Here is an 18,897-nt window from a genome sequence, read left to right as displayed (position 1 = left end):
TCAGTTTGTCTTCTGCTCCCGTGAGTCTGTCCTCTTGCCAGTGTTGTCTTCTTGAGGTGACATTACAACCTTTTCTTTTCCTTTTGTAACACCCCTTGCCCACTGACAGCCCTAGACCCACACATGGACCGCCGCATCTCGTAACAATGACTCAATATACACAGAGGTGCATGGAGTGAGAGAGCAAGCAGCAGCAGCAGTCACGGGTTTTGCAGCAGAAATGATGATAATGATGACGTCGTGGGATGGGGTGGAATTAGAGGGGGCCTACAGCCAATGGGAGGACGAGCCATCGCCGGCTCACTCCCGCCCACATTCGCTTGTCAGCATTTCTTCCCCCCCCCCTCCTCTCCTCTACTTTGCCCTTCTGTGTGGTTGCTATAGTAACAGGATCAGACTCCAGCATGTAGAAGCCGTTTGCAGGAAAGCAGTGTAGTGTTGGCGAAGGTGACGTGGCTCACCCAAAATGAATGAACACAATGGGCGTTCAAGGATTAGTCACGGCATACGGGGAGTGATGAAGCAAATGCGCATGTATAGGGAGACACAAAGCAGCAAGCAAAGCGGAGTTCACCGTCAACCACAGTGGAAGCACATTTTAACTAAGCTTAACCAAGCTAACATACTAACTGATGCTTACTAAAAGAAAACTGCAGCTGTTTCTGATGCAGTGTTAAAAAGCAGCTACAGCTACAGTAATAAAGTGACTGGCCTCTGTTTGATGCTACTGAGCCAGAGGTCACATGTCTTGTGTAACACAGTGAGGTTGCATCAGGCCACTGTTACAGATGCAGTCAGAGCTCACCGTGCGTTTCTGCATGAGGATACAGGCTCTATCACTATTTAGATATGTATGTAGGGCTGCAACTAATAACTATATTTCCTAATCGTTTAAAAAATCAGGACATATTTTCAGATGAATATGAACGAAGAAACAATTTGAAAGTTTATCTTTTGCCTAATTATACAATTTACCATAAAAGATCAGATTTGTTCAGTGTTTACCTAATTAGCAAGCATGTTGTTTACTGTATTATATCATTAATTAGCAAAGACAGTTTCTAGTATGATTTCACTTTTAATGACTAGACTTGAGGAGAACAGCAGAAATGGGCCTGTATTATTTATGAGCTAAAGGTTTCTCAGATCCACTGAGAGCGTAATAATAATAATGGAAATCTACGTCATACGGTTTTATAGGTCCATATGTGCAGAAACAAACTGCTAAACGACTAAATTCACTGGAAGGCAGATTTGCTGTGTTATCAATTAGCATCTGTCTTTGTTGACTTCTTTGATACAAAACAGATGTGGAGTCGTTAAACTCAATGGGTCTCTGTTTAATGAATTCCATCACTTTTTGGTTCGGGTTTATTTCGGTGCGGGAGTTGACATACGGACGAAAACATTGTGAAGCGTTGCGTTTACATCAACGTCATCAAGAGAAGTATTTTCAAGAAATACTATTTTTCATATGGTAGACGACACCAGCTACACTGGTGGTCAGAATGAACCAACCAGACAACCCATCTCCTTTGTTTAGTGAGACATGTGGGTTTGATATCATCACAATATGGAGCTGCTCTGCTGCATTGCTCAGCTTCCTCCTTTTCATCGTCTTCTCAGACATGTCCTTCTCATGCAGCAGGTCAATTAAGCAGCCACTTGGGTGACGCAACAGTGTGTGTGCACGATTCCCTTATATTTTTTGTTTCTTTAAAAGTGTCTTGTTTACCACGTCATGCTTCTCACATGTGCCTTAAATTGCCCCTTGAGGTCAAATAAAGTGTTGTGAATCTGAATCTAGAAATTCAAAACATAATGAATGAGTGCTCCTGGTTAAATTGTCCGTCTGGATCATTTGTTGATTAAATTAATGCCTAAATAGCATCTCCTATACGGCACTTTATGATGATTAGTGTCATCATTTTGTCAGAGAACATCATACTCAATAGAAGCTGAGCTTTGTGTTCGGGATGAAACCAACACGACATACGGCTGCTCATATATCGCAGCGCCTTAGGGTGTCAAAACCCGGCCACCAACAGCAGGGATGAGGAGGATAACTGGGTAAAATCTGATATAGCACAAAAACATCGTTGCAGACTATCTCAAAATGGTTCTCGTGTAACATGACCTCGTCTTTGCCTCTTTGTCTGGCTGTCTGTGATGAATGTCAAGACCAGTGTGACCGTGCCGACACCAGGCAGCGAGCTGAAGTTTCACTTCTCAATTCTTCTCAGGCCCATTTACAAGACGAATAATGTATTTTTAGAAACACTTTTTACCCTGAGTCACTACTCAAGTAGACATGAATTAAACCTGAATTATTGATAGCGAAAAAACAAAACACTTTACTTTCCCTGAGGTTTGCCGTGTGCTGCGTTTGCACGTGTTTTTCTCAGCGTGTTTTTTTGATTTTAACCGTCTGTTGAATGACTGGTTTGCAGCTGGCACAGACAAGGCAGTTTCATAGGGCACAATCAAACACGTGCATAAACACAACGTGGGGGCTGTGTCCGAGGGACGGCAAAACATTAACCAGCGCAGACACACACACACACACACATCAGGTATGTTTGTTTTGGCTACCATGGCCAGCCGTTGCTCCCACAACCTCTTGCCCTCTTGTTTTTACAGTTCTTTTATAGATCAACTTACAGAAGTACTTGAGCGTCTCCTCTATCTGTTCAGTAGTCAGGTCAAGGGCGGAGTCAGGGTCCACGAGCGGTGTGTGCAGCCAGTCATCTTGGTCATAGCCGAAGATGGTGTCGGCCCTCAGCTTGTAGACCGGCAGTTGCTCCTCCAGTAAGCTGATAATCTCAAGCTCCGGCAGATCAGTACTGTTGCACACATCTGCACAAGGAGAAAGACAGATAGTGTACAGTCATTGCTCTCTTCTTTAGCAAAGTCACCACAGATTGCATAAAGGCAGTGGACATAAGAAACAAGCTGTCAATTTTATTGTTTTGTGATCGAACCGAAAGGCCAACATGCTTCATGGAAAAATCACTACAAGACACTCGTGTAGTCTGTTGGATCTGCAGGTGTATGATGCCCTCTAGTGGCTCATTCAGAAACTGGCCAAAACCAACTTAAGGTTAATTTGCGTCCGTTTGCATCCTCAGTTAAATTAAATTAAATGTGTTGAGGCTGAACAATATAACTCCTCTGCTTTGCTCCAAATCCATATGTGTTGTACCACTACCGTATCTTTTGCAATAATGCATTCCTCACTCATTTTACACAGACATGTCATTACTCAAATTACATATCTGTGAAGATTCTCAGTCTTCCAGATCATGGTATATCCCCAAAGAAGTCCAGCTGCCTTTGTTTTGGATAATCAAAACACTGTAATACAGCAGTACTGAAAACCAAAAACTATTCTGTATACATGTCCAGTTCCTCAGTGTTGTCTTCACTTCTGTAGCATCAGTGTAGCTAAATTATATAGGATTCAGTGTCTATCTGAATGACACAAAAATATTTATAAATAAATCAAGCATAATTATTCAAGATTCTAAATATCGTCACAAAAGTACAACTACAGAGAATAAGGAGTATTTACAGTAAACCAACCACTGCTTTTCTATTAAGATAAAAAAAAAAGACCTGCAGACATTTATAGATCGTGAGAAAACCTCTCTGTGTTTTCTAAAAGTCAACAGTAGACTTCTCAGTCACACCGCTAATTCAAACAGAGTCATATTTCACATTAGAGGGATGCAAAACTAAAAAGCATTACCTAAGCTTGCAGCTATGTGCCTCTGTGTTTGCGCCAGTATAGTTTGCTGTTAAAAGGGCCATCCATTTACTGTAGAACACATTGTCTCGCAGAGAATCCAGGTTTTAGTCACTTTTTCTACAGTAATACGGAGCAGAGAAGGTCTCTGGTGGACAGAGTTTAGACGTAGGATGAGACTTAACGCGCAGTAAAAATAAAGTCCTTTGTTTCTCTGTTCTGTTGCTCCAGTGTCCGTCTGTCTATGACTCCCTAACAATGCTGTCTCTTATGGTTTGCTAATCCAGACTGAATGACTGACTGTGCTGAAAAGGGGCAAACACACACACACACACAGCAGCTAGGGAATCATTCAGCAACAGCTAACACAGCCCGTGGAGTTTCAACACAGAAGTAAGTAGTGAATTCCTACCAACGCCAGCGGAAAAAGGGATGTATTAATTGGATTTTACTCATTTGCGCCAACTTGGATTAGTATGGTTCTCGGAAAATGTTATTGCCAGTGACTAAACATTTGGTTTGTTCCATACAGACACTCTTACAGTACAGCAGCAGACCAGCAGTAATACTGTACATGATCTTTTTTTTACCTTTAACAGCACAAACCTTTATAAACACAAATAATACTTGAGCAAATCTAAATGTTAGGTGGGTGTCGCTATTCAGTATCACAATATTTCCCCTTCTGTATAATATGGGCAATGCACTTCAGCTGTTGGAATGAGTACTGAATGATTGGCGATATTAATAGCCAGGCACAAAAACCTTCCTGTGCTTTTGAACTCACAAAAAGGTCAATGGAGATAATAAAAGCTGCTTATAGCTGTTGTACTGGGTTAAACAAACACGACCAGTTTTTAATTTTATTTTAACAATTCTGAAACGGAGACTCCGCCACTAAATGAGCTGGAAAAAAAGCGGGAAAGGTTCACCAGTCTGCGATAACTGGGAGTTTGTGACTTCTTTATATTAATTTATATGTGATTTCCTTTAAGACAACATGTTGTAACACCACATTAGCATCCAACAACTGGCCGATGCATGATCAAGAGAAGTTTAAATCCGATATTCAAATGTAAACATTAACTGGAGGCGTAAAGAACACAAGCTGCAAGGACATGCAAAACATTAGCCCCCCCAGAGCAGGTCAAGTTCAAATTCAAGTGTAAGAATAGATCACTGTCACACACACTGAGCAATAAAAACAACAATATATGTATATATTTTGTAAAACTAAAGGACACATCCAAAGTCAAAAAGTGTCCTTCTACCAAGTGAACCACAAAAACACAACATCGCACACACAGTCCTAAGTGTAGTGTCACTACACTACGAGCCTAAATTAGGTTACCGAGGAGCATGAGCATGTGAGCTGGACTCAGACCAGCGACACATGCTACTGGTGTCAGATGGTTGAATCGCCTTGGATACGACTTTGTATGCTGCTAAACACAAAGAATGAATGTATGGGCAAGAATCAGCATCAAAGAGCAGAACGACGCTGCTCAAGTTCAACATGGCCGCCTCCTCTTAAATAACACAATGCAGTAACTCTACTTATGGCCAGCTGATAGCTAAAGAGCCAAGCTGACCTTTCAACAGCGCCCTCTCTGCAACGTTTTAACCTTTCAAACATGAATTTAGATGCTTTCTCTACTGTTACTACACGGATGTAAAGTTTGCTTTTCAGACAGTTAAATACAATTATTTAACTTGTAAAGTAAATACTCTGAGGCTGTATTAACCGGTCTAAAATGGCAAGAAACCAACTGACTCGCTGAAAAGCAAAAAGAGACAAATAGACAGAGAGATACAACGAGTGAAACTCTATCCAGATGTTAGCCAGGCTGAGGCTGGTCGTAATCCTGACTGAGAACACCACTCACTGTGCACAGGATACTCACTCATGGTGCCTGAAGCCGGACAACCACCAACTCTGTTGCCCCCCAATCACATTTTCCACTGATCCAGGAGAGGGCAAGGTCGCGAGAAATAACACAGACAGGAGAGGGGGAGAGAAAGAGTGTTGGGAGGGGAGAGAAACAGGAAGAACAAGAGAGACAGAGAGAGAGAGAGAGAGAGAGAGAGAAGGCTACAAGTTTTAGAGGACAGCACCGGGCGTTAAGAGGCGAAAAGAGAAAGAGAGGAAAAGAGGGAGGGAGGAAGAGACCCGAGCCAAACTGGTCCGTCATGCCTGACATGCCAATGACGATAACCACATGGACCGCCCCGCACTGAGCGCTCTCTGTCTCGCCCTCTCTCCCCCTGTCAGCAACAAACCCAGCTGGAGTCTTCCTAGAGCGACTCCCTCTCTCTCTCTCCCTCTTCCTGACCTGATCCTGTATAAACACACTTTGGGTAGCAACCAGCCTGAAGCTGTTTGTACTATTGTCACATCCCAGCTGCTGCAACTCCTTTATACACGGAGAGCCAGACGTTTCTAATATGTGGAGGACGGAGGTCTTACAGGACCTTAAAATGACATCTTAATCCTCAGGGTGATGAAAAAGCTCTGAGCCTGTGGATAATTAGATGAACAGCGGATTTTGTTTGCTACTGCAAGTGTTCAAACGGTTTGAGCAACAGGTCAACGGAAAAGATTGTAGTTCCAGCAGTAATCATAGCCTGTACAACGCAAGCAAAGCTGCAGCAGAAACGCTGCCAAAACCTCCACTCAGTGGGTTTTTCATGTAATGCCACAGATCCCAGCGTTTGGCACTGACTGGAACCTGATATAAGCTCATATATAATAGTCTTAGGAGCAGACTAATAGCTACACTAATCAGTTTAGAATCACTTGTTACTTCAAATGTTTTATTTTAGAAGTGTTTGAGCTGCAGCACAGGCCTGTCCAGAATTAGACTGCGGCGCAAGCTGCCTCCAGTCACAAATGAAATGCAGGAGAGCATGAGAATGTGGTCAAATATCAGTGGCAGTCCACAAATCTACATGAGGGAAGATGTACCAAGGTGATCAAATGTCACTAACCCTACAGATCATAGAGTCCTAGTAGACAGATTTAAAGAGTAGTGGAACAAGTCCAGATTATTGACTATGTCCATCTTTAACATAACATCTATCATCTGATGATCACAACACGTCTTTAAAGACAACTCACCTTTTCATCTAAACTAACACTTGATGGATTTATTATTACACCACTGACACTGAAGAGGTGTTTGACTGGTGTATTGTTGAAATAACATGACAAGACTTAGCTCTCACTCTTTGTTAATGTGGGTTAGACTCTGACTCAAGTATCTAGAATCTGTTCTGTAAACTATTACAGAGAAAACCTGCAAACTCCCACACATGACTAATCATAGTTTGATTAGCACAGCTAGCACTGAGGGTGATTTTAATTACCTGTGGTTGTTTCTTAAGAGACATATCCGTTGACCTCTATATGACTTTGATGATCATTCGGACTTTAGACCCTGAAGATAATGCGAAATCCAGTGCATTTTTATGCCAATGTTGCAGTTTGCAGCAGTTTCTTTACTATTTTCTCTGCTACAAGAGCTGGAAGCAACACAGTGAGGAGGCATGAACTTGACAGGACATTTGTCTTGATCACACACAGTATGTAAACATGAGACATCACAGGCAAACACCACTTTCACAAGCCTGAAAAAAAATGAGCCGTAATAACAAGCACTTCATTGTTCGTTCAGTTTTGGAGGGAGATCAATCCAGATTAATCTGTTACAAACACAGTCAGAACAATTAATAACTTACATCCAGATGTAAAATATCATTAAATATTTACAACCCCAACTTCTAGATTTCTACAGGAATCGGTACAATGTTGAATTTACTCCCATGAGGTTCAAGAAAGGCTCTTATAACAAACAAACCAGTGCAGTTTAACTTGTTCTGTCAAGTGCGTAGTCAGCCAGTCTGCCTCACTCTCAGTTTGTTTTAGATTTGAATTATTCAGACTTTTCTGAATAAAAAAAGTGACTTCATCCACACCAACAGCAAGTTACATTTTACAGAGTCACTACACACACCGACCTAACCCTAACAGCTCACAGAGGACAATTCCACAGCACACACACACAACAGTGAACCAGAATCCAGCTCTCCTCTAAACTTTACAGCACAATGGATGTTCATGAGAGTCGTGATTGGATCAGAGGCATGGAGCGTACTCAGCAGTTTGGATCCTTCTGTGTTTGTCCACTTACGTAACTTTGTGTCTCACTCAAGTTCTCTGTCCCCTGTCTCGTTTCCGTCCGCTTGTTCGTTTCCCGATCGCCCCCTTCGCTCCTCGCCGAGGATCCCATAATTTCACCGTTGCTCAACTCTTTACATCACCGCTGGCCGGTAACCACGGAGAATTAACCTCACGCCCAGGAACTGCCCCGTAGCAAAGAGCCGCTCTATTCAGCTCATTGTGTTCATTCATCCTTTGGACTTAGTGAAAATATACACACTCCCACACAAATACACTCTCACTTTCTCTCTCAGTGAGTATTCGTAAAGAAGGAGACAGAGAGACGGACAGCATGAAAGACAGTGAATAATGGGACAGGAACAGGTAGAAATAAATAAATAATATAATATACCAGTTAGTACATTTGTCTTGAGGAGTTGATGTTGTTCTAGTAACCCCATCACACCAGCAGATGGCAGCACTGACCTAACCCCGTCAGCTGCCCTACAACCAACGATTTATTAGACACACGACTACAGCAGATATTACCACAGCATGTCATTTCAACATCTGATTTCACACCTGGTTCTGATGAGGATGACAAGTGGAAGCTGGTCAGACTGAAAATGAGAATTGTGTCTTGAATGTTTTAGATTTTTTTTTTTACTACCACTTAAAACTACTGAGGACTGTTACGCCCCTCTGAACCTCCACTGGCTGTGCAGAGGGGCGTAACAGGACATTGGACTATAAAATACATTAAAGACAACTAAAATTAAGATCTTAAACAACAGTCTTATTCTACTCCTGGGTGTTTCTTCAGTGGCAAAAAATAAAAACGTCATAAATTTCTCTGACACTGTTTAGATAAACCTGGAACCAATGAGCTGCAAGGAGGATTTACAGGGCTACTGTAACTGACTTAAGTGCACTAAAACCAGAGCAGCAGGAAATCAGAAGCTGATTCTCATTGGAAACTTAGTGGAAATTAGTGCCTGCTCCCAGCAGGTGGACCTTCCACAACAGAAAGCAAGAGAATTTCCAAAAGAAGCTCCGATTTTCATGACCAGTGTAGGCCAGACTTCTCCAAAACCTCCAAAATCTTTCATACCTGAGCAGCTTGCATCTGCTCCAGTCCTGCACAGAGCTATAAAATAATGAGTGGGTTCTGAAACTAAATAGAAGCCATGTCTGGAAGTGTTCAAGAAACTGCTGTTTTAAATAATACAAGGAACTGAGGTGCAGCTAAATGGAAGGGGCAGTAGGGACATAGGGAGGGTCTTTTCCTGTAGTTTGTGTATGTAAGAAAGTTGTATAATCTCAATCACTGCTAAAGTGACTCTTTGGTCCAGTGCTGTACGAGTACATGACTCTTTGGTCAGATTATATTCAGCTCCTTCTCTGTTCTTTACGGTTCCTCTGGGTCTTAAGCTCCGGTTAAACAGTGGGATAGCAGTGTTAAGACATAGATGAGGAGGTGGTGTAGACTAGACTCACTCTACAGTCTCAGCTCTGTCCGCCACACTGATGTCTGTCTTTTAAAATTTTACAATCCAGGAGACTGTATAATTAGCATCGCAACAACAAATCTGATCAATAGTCATTAATCTTTAATGTAAGATCACTTCAGTTAAAAGTGTCTGGAGAACAGAAAGGAGAAGAAGAGCCACTGCTCATCTACAAACACCGAAGACATTGGTGTCGTACTGCTCTGTGGGCGACGGGTGAGGGGGGGTGAGACAAGAGAGAAGAGTGAAAGAACTGACAGAAACTGTCCACTGAGCTCTTCTCTTATTTCCATGCTGGCTAAGACACAGAGCTGAGGTCCCCTGGAGCTGCTTTACTGACAGGATGTGACACTGGAGAAGGGTCATAGAAGAAAAACTGTTTCTCACAGCTCCACATGGATCACATGGGTCATACATGCAGTGTTACTTCTACTTTTTTCCAAAACCATTACAGATTGAGGGCTGGTATTACTGATTACTATTACTTTTAACTGGATTAAATCTGGGGTATAACGTCTGTAGTATGGCAATGCTGCCACTTGACCTTTTGACCCATTAAGACCTAAAAATACTTCTAAAACCTAAATGTTATTTAAAAACAACCAAACACTTTTCTAAATTTAAAAAAGACACCATATAAAACACGCTCACCATACACCTGACTCTAGAGAGAAGAGTATGCAAAACATGCACCTCCTCTTAAAGGGATACACACCGATCAGCCACAACAATAAAACCACTGTCAGGAGATTTAAATAACATTGAACATCTTATGACAATCCAATGTTCTGCTGGGAAACGTTTGGACCTGGCATTCATGTGGATGTTACCACCTAGACAAGACCAGGGACCCCCACCCCATAGTAATGACACTCCTTGATGACAGCAGCCATCCCCAGCAGGATGCAGCCTGACACAGGCACACACACAAAATGGTTTAGGAACAACTAAAAAAAAACATGAAAAAAAGCACAAGGTGTTGACCTGGCCTCCAAATTCACTAGATCCCAAACTGATCAAGTATTTGTGGGATGATGCCAGACACCACAGGACACCCCCAGAAGACCCATGTCCTTTCTCTGATGAGTCAGAACTGTTTTGGAGACACAAGGGAGACCTACACAATATTAGGAAGGTGGTCATAATGTTATGCCTGATCAGTGTACATATGCATGTTGCATCCGGTCTTAATGGGTTACAGGAGAGACATTTTGACAGATGATTTATATGTATCTAAGCACACAGTGCTGATTGAACATAGCCAAATGGATTCCAGTAAGTTTCATCCACCTGTGGTTATAACATATGCAACATTACCGGTAATGGTCTCAGCATCTCTGTAGGTGAACTTCTCAAGTGCAGCCGGCAGACTCGCCTCACTGACATACTCCTCCTCTTCCTCCTCCTCGCTGGCCAATTGGAGCCCTGGGTTGTGGAGCTGAGATGCGGGTTCGGAAGACTGCTGAGGGGTCGGGGTAGAGGAGCAGGAACAGGTAGGGGAAGTCTGAGTGCGCGGGTCCAGCTTGGCGCTGAGTGGTTACCGATTTGAAACAGGACAGGCCATGGACAGAACTTGGACCAACCTGAGCCTAATTAGATTTGTCTTGAGTACATTGCTGGACTGAAGTACAAGACAGACGAGGGACGAACACCAACCACTCACTTGGGTGTGAAGAGATTATTCACAGCATATCTGAAAGAGGAAGGAGAAGGGTAGAAGAACACAGGAAGAGTAGATTATTAATTTGCATAGTTTTCTTTTTATATAACGACTTTTAAAAAGGTCCACAGTAAAGCCAGACTCTGCAAAATCAATGTAGAAACACATTTTTACTGTACGTTTCACCAATATGAATACAGCAAACAAGAGTATCCCTGTCACATTAGGGCGACTGGTAGTATTTATAGATGGGGAGTCATCTGCATGATGGGGGACTGGCTCATAAATAGAACACATGCTCTAGTTAATTATAGACGAGTCGACTTTACACCGTGTTATCAGCTGATTAGGTGTACCTGTATCATCTAATGTAATCCAGTTCAACAGACATTTAATGAGTAATACCTTCGAGCAGATTGCAATCATATTTTTTTATTGTCACTTTGTCGGGCAGGTTGCAATTCTGCTCGTCATTTTTCCGGGCAATAACAGTTGCAAACATTGTTAGATTGAATAGGAATATTCTTAGGAATATTCTTGCACACACATAATGAGTGTAGTGCAGTGTAGTGCAACACCATCAATAGATAGAGCCTCATCTGGAGTTAAGTTAATACGCACAGCTGTTATTTAAAAGGTTTAAGGGGAATTTAATAATCTCTTATCTACTGGATTAGCAGGATTCAGTAAGAAAAAAGTAAAAAAAATCCTTCATCAAATGAGTTTTAAACAGAAGCAGAAGATTTGATGCACACACATAAACTGCACACATACACATACACCAATCAGCCACAACATTATAACCACTGCCAGGAGAAGTAAACAACATTGACCATCTTGTGACAATACAATGTTCTGCTGGGAAACTTTTGGACCTGGCATTCGTGTGGATGTCACTTAGACATGTACCACCCACCTAGACCAGACCAGACACCCCCACCCCATAGCAATGACGCTCCTTGATGACAGCAGCCATCCCCAGCAGGATGCAGCCTGACACAGGCACACACACAAAAACGGTTTAGGAACAACTCAAAAAAAAACAGCACAAGGTGTTGACCTGGCCTCCAAATTCACTAGATCCCAAAATGAACAAGTATCTGTGGGATGATCCACAGAGGCCCCTCACCTCAACCCATAGGACCCAAAGGCCCCCACTAATAACATTCTGTTGCCAGACACCACAGGACACCCTCAGAAGACCCATGTCCCTTCTCTGATGAGTCACAACTGTTTTGGAGGCACAAGGGAGACCTACACAATATTAGGAAGGTGGTGATGACGTTATACATGATCAGCTGTAAATCTCATATAGAAAAAGAGAACTGAGAACTGGAGCGAGAAGTTGACTAGGATCACTATTTAGCAGGACTCCTGATATCCAGATATCACAACAAAACTAGAACACACTTTCTACAGTTCAGCTACGGTACCAACAATAAAAGGGAACCTGGTTTTCGAGCTTAATGGTGGACAAAAGTAAAACACAATTGTATCAGTAAGCAGGCTGCCAGCCCAGCACCATAGAGGAACATGTTTCTATTTATAGCCAGCCCTTTAAAACACAAGCCAGGCCTCTTGATATGTAGACCTCGGGTCCCTCTTTGTTGTCATTTAAATAACAAAAAAAAAAAAAGACAGCTGTGGTTTTGTTGCACCACCTCTTCCGTTTCTCTACTTTCTGTCTTCTACTGTATCTAAAGCTCTCTGTTTACCTTCCTTCTTTCTGTATCCACACTTGTAATGCTATTTCTCAACATCTCTCCTTTTTCCACCCTAGCCTCCTCTTAGACACAACTGAGTCAGATCTCATGGAGCATTGTAGGAAGTAAAATTTAGGCCACAGAGTTTCCATTATTTAAGAGTGAGGGACATCCAAATGCCCAAACACTGTCGCTAATGACAACAAAACATACAGTGGCTGCAAAATATATGACAGCCTACATTTTCTGCTATAAGTCAGGACCTGAGGATTTCTCATGAATGGAAAAACAGGCCAGTATACCAGACTAGAGCAACAAGGAAATCCTTTTATGATTGCAAATAGCTGACAACCTTAGAATCTAGCACGTCGTGACATGTTTTAAAATCAAACGGACACTGTACAAGTCAGAATATGTTCATTTGTTGTCCAATTCAGTAGTTTTCTTTTCAATTTACTGAAGCGTTTCAAGGTTGATATCTGAATGAATTATGTTTTCTTATAATGTAGCTGCTCTGCTGACTTTTAAGATAAGCTTCAGTAATATCAGTGTCAACAATACCAGCATTAACTATGTTATGGGTGAAATATTTCCCACAGGGAGGGAATAATGTGGCGGGGGTTGAGTTTACTGGAAGTGGAAGATTTTAACATGCAGATGGAGACGGTGCTCAAGGACACAACAGTGGATGGAGGACGAGGTGTGGCTTTCTTAAAACGTGTTTTTGCAGCAATGATCTAGTGACTGACAGAGGTTCTCCAACCATCTAGTTATGTCCTTAGTCTGGTACAGATTTTGCATCAGTCAGTTATTTCTTAACTGATAAATTGTGGTCATATACTGTAGCCGTGCAACTCAACAAGCATAGGGTTGTGGTTGTTTCAAAATAATGTACAGTATGCTACAGTTTAGTCTGAGGGGGGAGGTGAGGTAGGACCCAAACGCAGGACAAAAAGTGAGGAGGCGGGAGTCGGCAAAACTGGTCTTTAATTAAATAAAAAGGAAACAAAAAGCGCTGCAGAAAGAGCAGGATCTCCGGCAAACTAAAATCAAAAACTTTCAAAAGACAAAAAAAAGGAAACAAGAGACTCAGGCAAAAAAATCGCTAGAAAACACTGGAGACACATCAAAAACACAGAAGAGCAAAAACATAGAGACGCACAGTAAAAAAAACCATTGGGAATGACACGGCAGGAACAAAGGGGAAGGCAGGGCTATATATGCACACATGAGAAACCAAGGGGTGACGAGACACAGGTGACAGAAATCAAGAGACACAAGGTGAAACCAATTACACAATCAACACAGAAACACAGAGAGGTAATCAAAAACTCAACAAAATAAAACAGGAAACAGGAAGACGAGAAACATGAGCGAAAACTCAAAACGTGAACACAGAAACCACAGGAACAGAACCATGACACAGTAGCTGCTAACAAAAATATATGCGTGATATATGTGGTGGGTCCTAACGGCTATAATCGTTTTTCATTCTTAATGAAGCTTCAAAATACTTTACTGCTACACTCATTTATGGACATGGTGTATTCAGTCTTAATCTAGTGTCAGGGCGAGAACAAACAGGAGATGATTTCTCAATGCATTGTGTTAATCAGTTACTCCTGACTGTGGTGGACATTACAACACAAACCACAACTATTCATCCTCAGCTCCTTTTAAGAAACAAGAGCAGCACCACCCAAACCTCTGTCAGTAACTCTACAAACACTTTCCATCCACCCCAGAAAGCACGGCGCATTTTAGTGTTGTAACTTGACCTGTAGTCGACCCTTGCAAACCAAAACCAAACACGACATGTATCGTCACATCGAACAATTGCAGCTGCAAAGATAAAAGTATGTGCTCCGAGACACACACACACACACAAAATGTTCCTGTCTGTCCTGCAACGTGCAGAAATTCGGGTGAATCCCATCGACCTCATCGGTCACACGTGAGTCTGAGTGCATGTGAACTCTGCGACAAAGTCACCACCAAGCGTTTGATGCTTTGTGGTTAAAAGACGCACAAACACATGCTTTTACAAGGCGTGTGCACTTTTGTGTGTCATCTTTCCTGACAACAAGTCTCTCACAGAGATGATGAGGCCTTTTCTCAGTGTCGCACTAATGTGACAAGAAAAGCAACACGTTTAACGCAATGATGTAAATGAAGCGAATAATGACGTTGGTAGCGGCATCGACACGATGTGCATCGATCCTAATGGACTTGAAAACAGTACACAAAGTTAGCTGATCTGTCAGCTACATGCTAACTCTGGCTACGCAACAGTTTTCTAATTGAAAGTGTCGGTTGATTTGAAGAACTTTTAGTCCTCAAGTTGGGGTCAAAACCAGGACATGCAGCTCATTAGTCACCCTTTAACCAAACACCCCCAACCAAACAGTTTGCCTAACAATGTCGTAACACTAGTGTGTTATGTGATACCATGATACATCTCTTCACAATGCACGCCTCAGCAGCTGTGTGCTCAGCTTTGTCCTTGCTAGAGGGGGTTTCCTCACTTTCAACAGCAGATAATGTAGAGCACTTTGACGTGCAGCTTCCAGTGTTTTAAAATGTAGTGTACGCGTATGTATGTGTGCGTGTGTGTGTCCTGGCTAATGGACTTGCGGACAATGACATGCTGATGGACAGCCGTTTTCACTGGTCATTTGTCTGCCAGTAGCAGAGTGCACCCACATGCTGTGACTGACAGTCTATAAGCCAGAGCTCTAACACAGGAAACACTGTGTACACCGTAAACACCTTCCTGTGAATGTGCTTTGCCATGAAACACTCAGCGGGGCACATTCTAGCCCGAAGGCAGGAAACCCAAATCAGCTGCAAGACATATTAAAGAAGCAGGCTACACTGACAGATGGGTTCTGTGTTCTTGCTTTAGTCAGCTGTAAACATAGCATCGTGGAGAAGACCTTGTAAATGTCCCTTCCCTAGGACGACCAGATGAGGCTAACAGAAAGAAAGGAGTAAATATTGGTTTGGACCGATAAATGAAATGTCAACATAATCCTGTTGCTCAGTTACATGTATACGAGAGTATTAAAGCCATCAGGGGCAGGTAGTGTTTCATGGATTAAAGCAAAGCTAATATAACAGCCCTGCACTAAGTCTTAGCTTTGTTAAAGTTAGTTAAAATGTTAGTCATCATGTTTGGTTTACGTTACAACGGCATCAGAAAAGTAGATAGATAGATACTTTATTTATCCCATGGGAAATTTGGCAACGTGACAATCATGTTCACTCATTAACATTCAGTTTACATTCACTTTCTTTAACAGTACACTCCCTTCTAGACACTTCCCCTCCCTCCCTTCCTTTCTTTCTTTACAATTTAGACCTAAAGAATCGTTGGAGGAACGGAGGCACCAGGGCGGAAGGAAGGAAGGAAAACAAGCATAGATGCAAAGCAGAGCAGTTGCGTCCTTAAGCTTTTTGCTGGAAATCAGTATTGGCAGATTTATAACAAATACAAACTTACTTTAAACTACAACTGCACGAATCCCACACAATAAACTGCTGATTTTTACCTATAAATCATGTACCGATGACATGATGCTTCGCCCACGTTAATGTTCATGAATCCACCATCAGTAGATTCATGAACAACGCGGACAAGGACAAAGCCACTGCTCTCCAAGAAGAGTCGTTTAAACAGACCTCTATAGACTATACAGGTGTGTAGTTGAGATAAAAATGAACACGGTATCCGAATGTGGACATGATTCGAGCAAAGGCGCCTGAAGTAGCACTTTACATCAGTCCTACATTCATTACGTTTGGTGTAGTTGGTATTGCATTTAACCTGTGCCTCAGATTCAACAGATCACAAGAGAATCCATCTAGCCTGGCGTCAAGCTATGTTCTTACCAGTCAGTATCCTATGAGAACGTTGCTATAGCATCACCTGTACCAGAACCGGATGCTACTCCTCCACTGAAAGAAGGTGAAAGTGTAGCACAGGAGGCTTTCTTAAACGGGACAGATGTGTCACGATGCTCCCAACAAGAGTTACAAACGGATTCGTCAACGTCACATGGTTCATTGAGCCGATCGGTTTGTTTTAGTCCGTGATTGACAGATATTTAACCCTGCTGTTTTAAAAAATAACAGTGCCTGTTATGGGTGCAACATGTGTCCAATCGCCAGACGGTCTCTAGTTGAACAAGTATTATAAAGCCATGCCATTCGAGTCCACTGGTTTTCAGCCAGTAGTGAGAATACATAAACAGTCCTGCACTAAATCACAGCTTCCTGACAGTTCAGTTTATGTCTAATTCAACTGTTTGATCATTTTGGAGGATGTAGTTTGTGCGTGGTGCCCTTTACCTGGATTTAGCCTAGCCCACTGGCTGAAATGGGGTTGCCAAAATAATAGGAACACGTTACAATTCAATAGTTCTGCAAACCACAGCCTCTAAAATAAAAACACAGCTGAATCGACTGCTCTCTGAGTTGGTTTAAACAAATGCTGAAGACTATAACCTTCACGAAGACAGGATTTGTAGCAGGATTGTTGTACTGGGTTGCATTCATTTTCACTAGTGTACCAAATGAAGTGGCAAGTCTGTGCACTTCTCTGACTGGACCTTGTGACAGTGTGGCTTCTTTGTGATTGTTTTGCAGAATTTGAATTTGTGCACCAAGGAGTGTCTCTTTTAAATGAGCTTTTACTGAGATGGGATTACAGCTATACCTCCATCTGAACTGATTCAGATGTGACCACAGAGGACAGGACAGGAATAACTGGGACTCTGCACGGGTCTTCAGCTGCACCGTAGAGGACGATCAGAGGATTGATTAAATCAAGTCACTTTCATCAGTAGAAGTCGGACTGAATACAACGTCACAGAGCAGACTCGACACGCGCACAGCCTCGCTTCTCCGTCACCGTTACAACTTTCCAACCGGCGAGGAGGCACCTGCTCAGCTCCACTATCACAATATTACAAAACTAGAAACCCGACACACACAAAAGACTTCTTACCGCTCAGGCAGCGAAAACTTCCTCCCAAAGAGTCAGAAAATAAATCAGGTTCCTCCTTTTTGGTCAACTGGTTGAAGACTGCTGACTGTGCGTGAAAAAACAAAAGTGGCTCAATCTGAGCAAACAATGAAATAAAATAAAATAAAATAAAAAAACGTGCGACGGTGAAAGAGGGAATCCAAAGTAAGCTCCGTGCCGGTTCACTAAACTTGTGTAACCTTTTTTTTTTCCTCCACCCGTTTTCGTTTGCGGTAGCGAGCAAGCAAGTGGTTGAATGGAAACAAAGCTACTGGGCTGAATCAAAGCACCAAAGAATATGGAGGCACATCCGGTCTGTGAAATTTCAAAATAAAGTCACTGTCACACCCAAATCAGGGGGGGTCACATACAGCCCAGTTTGATCTCAAGCTGTCCGGAGCAGTAACATAACAGCTTAATAACCTGTTAATATCAACAATTTCTATTTTGTTTCCCCTTTGTTTTAGTACAAAGAAGCATCCACTAAAATTACAAAACATTTTATGAACAAAGTGAAATTTCTCAAGTAAAATAAGAGCCATTTTGGCACATAGCTGTCTACTGTTTAGTTCTGGGTGTTGTGCTCTGTCTGCTACTCTTACTAAAAAATTGTCTTTGCAAAATTCATGTTACGGCTAGACCCTCTAGCGAGCTGGCTTTGGCCCATGGGCCCATATGTTGGACAGCCCTGACCCAATTGAAGGACGGACAGGCAACGAGGCGGCGTAAGAAACAAAGGCAAATTTAATAAAAGAGACTGGTGAAGGATTTCAGTATAGGGTGGACCCAGACAAACGAGATGAACTGACAAAATATGCAGACACAAGGGGCTGATTAGATAAAGTGAGACTAAAGCAGCCATGGAAGAGGTGTGGGCATTCCCTGTGATCAACCACAGACCCTTAAATTAAACCATTAAATTGCTGTCACTAGTTATATAACAACACCTGTTTCTGAAATTTGCCCTAAGTGCATGAATTCCTTTATTTAAACAAAGTTATGAAGAAGCAATCATGGTTTTAAAGAATCAATAGAATTTATTTCTGACTTTCATTTTGGTGAATAATAATTGCTAAGAGGAAACGGTACCCTTAGC

At 42.1% G+C, this 18,897-nt stretch overlaps 1 protein-coding gene across 3 annotated transcripts in view; it reads right to left on the bottom strand.

Moving 5' to 3' along the window:
- The window catches only part of trak1a (trafficking protein, kinesin binding 1a), a 34,339-nt gene extending 23,440 nt beyond the window's left edge, over positions 1–10,899 (bottom strand). For 2 of the 3 annotated variants that reach the window (XM_084557107.1, XM_084557109.1), the window contains exons 1-2: positions 5,650–5,714; positions 2,662–2,856 (exon numbers count right to left, since the gene is read on the bottom strand). In XM_084557107.1, the coding sequence (XP_084413233.1) occupies positions 2,662–2,856; positions 5,650–5,653 (199 nt within the window). In that variant the 5' untranslated portion in view covers positions 5,654–5,714. Of the gene's footprint in view, positions 1–2,661; positions 2,857–5,649; positions 5,715–10,729 lie in introns of those variants that run through there. The other variant, XM_084557108.1, reaches the window with a different exon arrangement.
- Between the last annotated feature and the right edge of the window lie 7,998 nt (positions 10,900–18,897).

Source organism: Chelon labrosus, assembly GCF_963514085.1.
Source record: "Chelon labrosus genome assembly, chromosome: 12".
In the NCBI taxonomy this organism is placed as follows: Eukaryota; Metazoa; Chordata; class Actinopteri; order Mugiliformes; family Mugilidae; genus Chelon; species Chelon labrosus.
The sequence above is the reverse complement of the archived record's forward strand: the minus strand, read 5'-3'. Positions and strand labels throughout refer to the sequence as shown.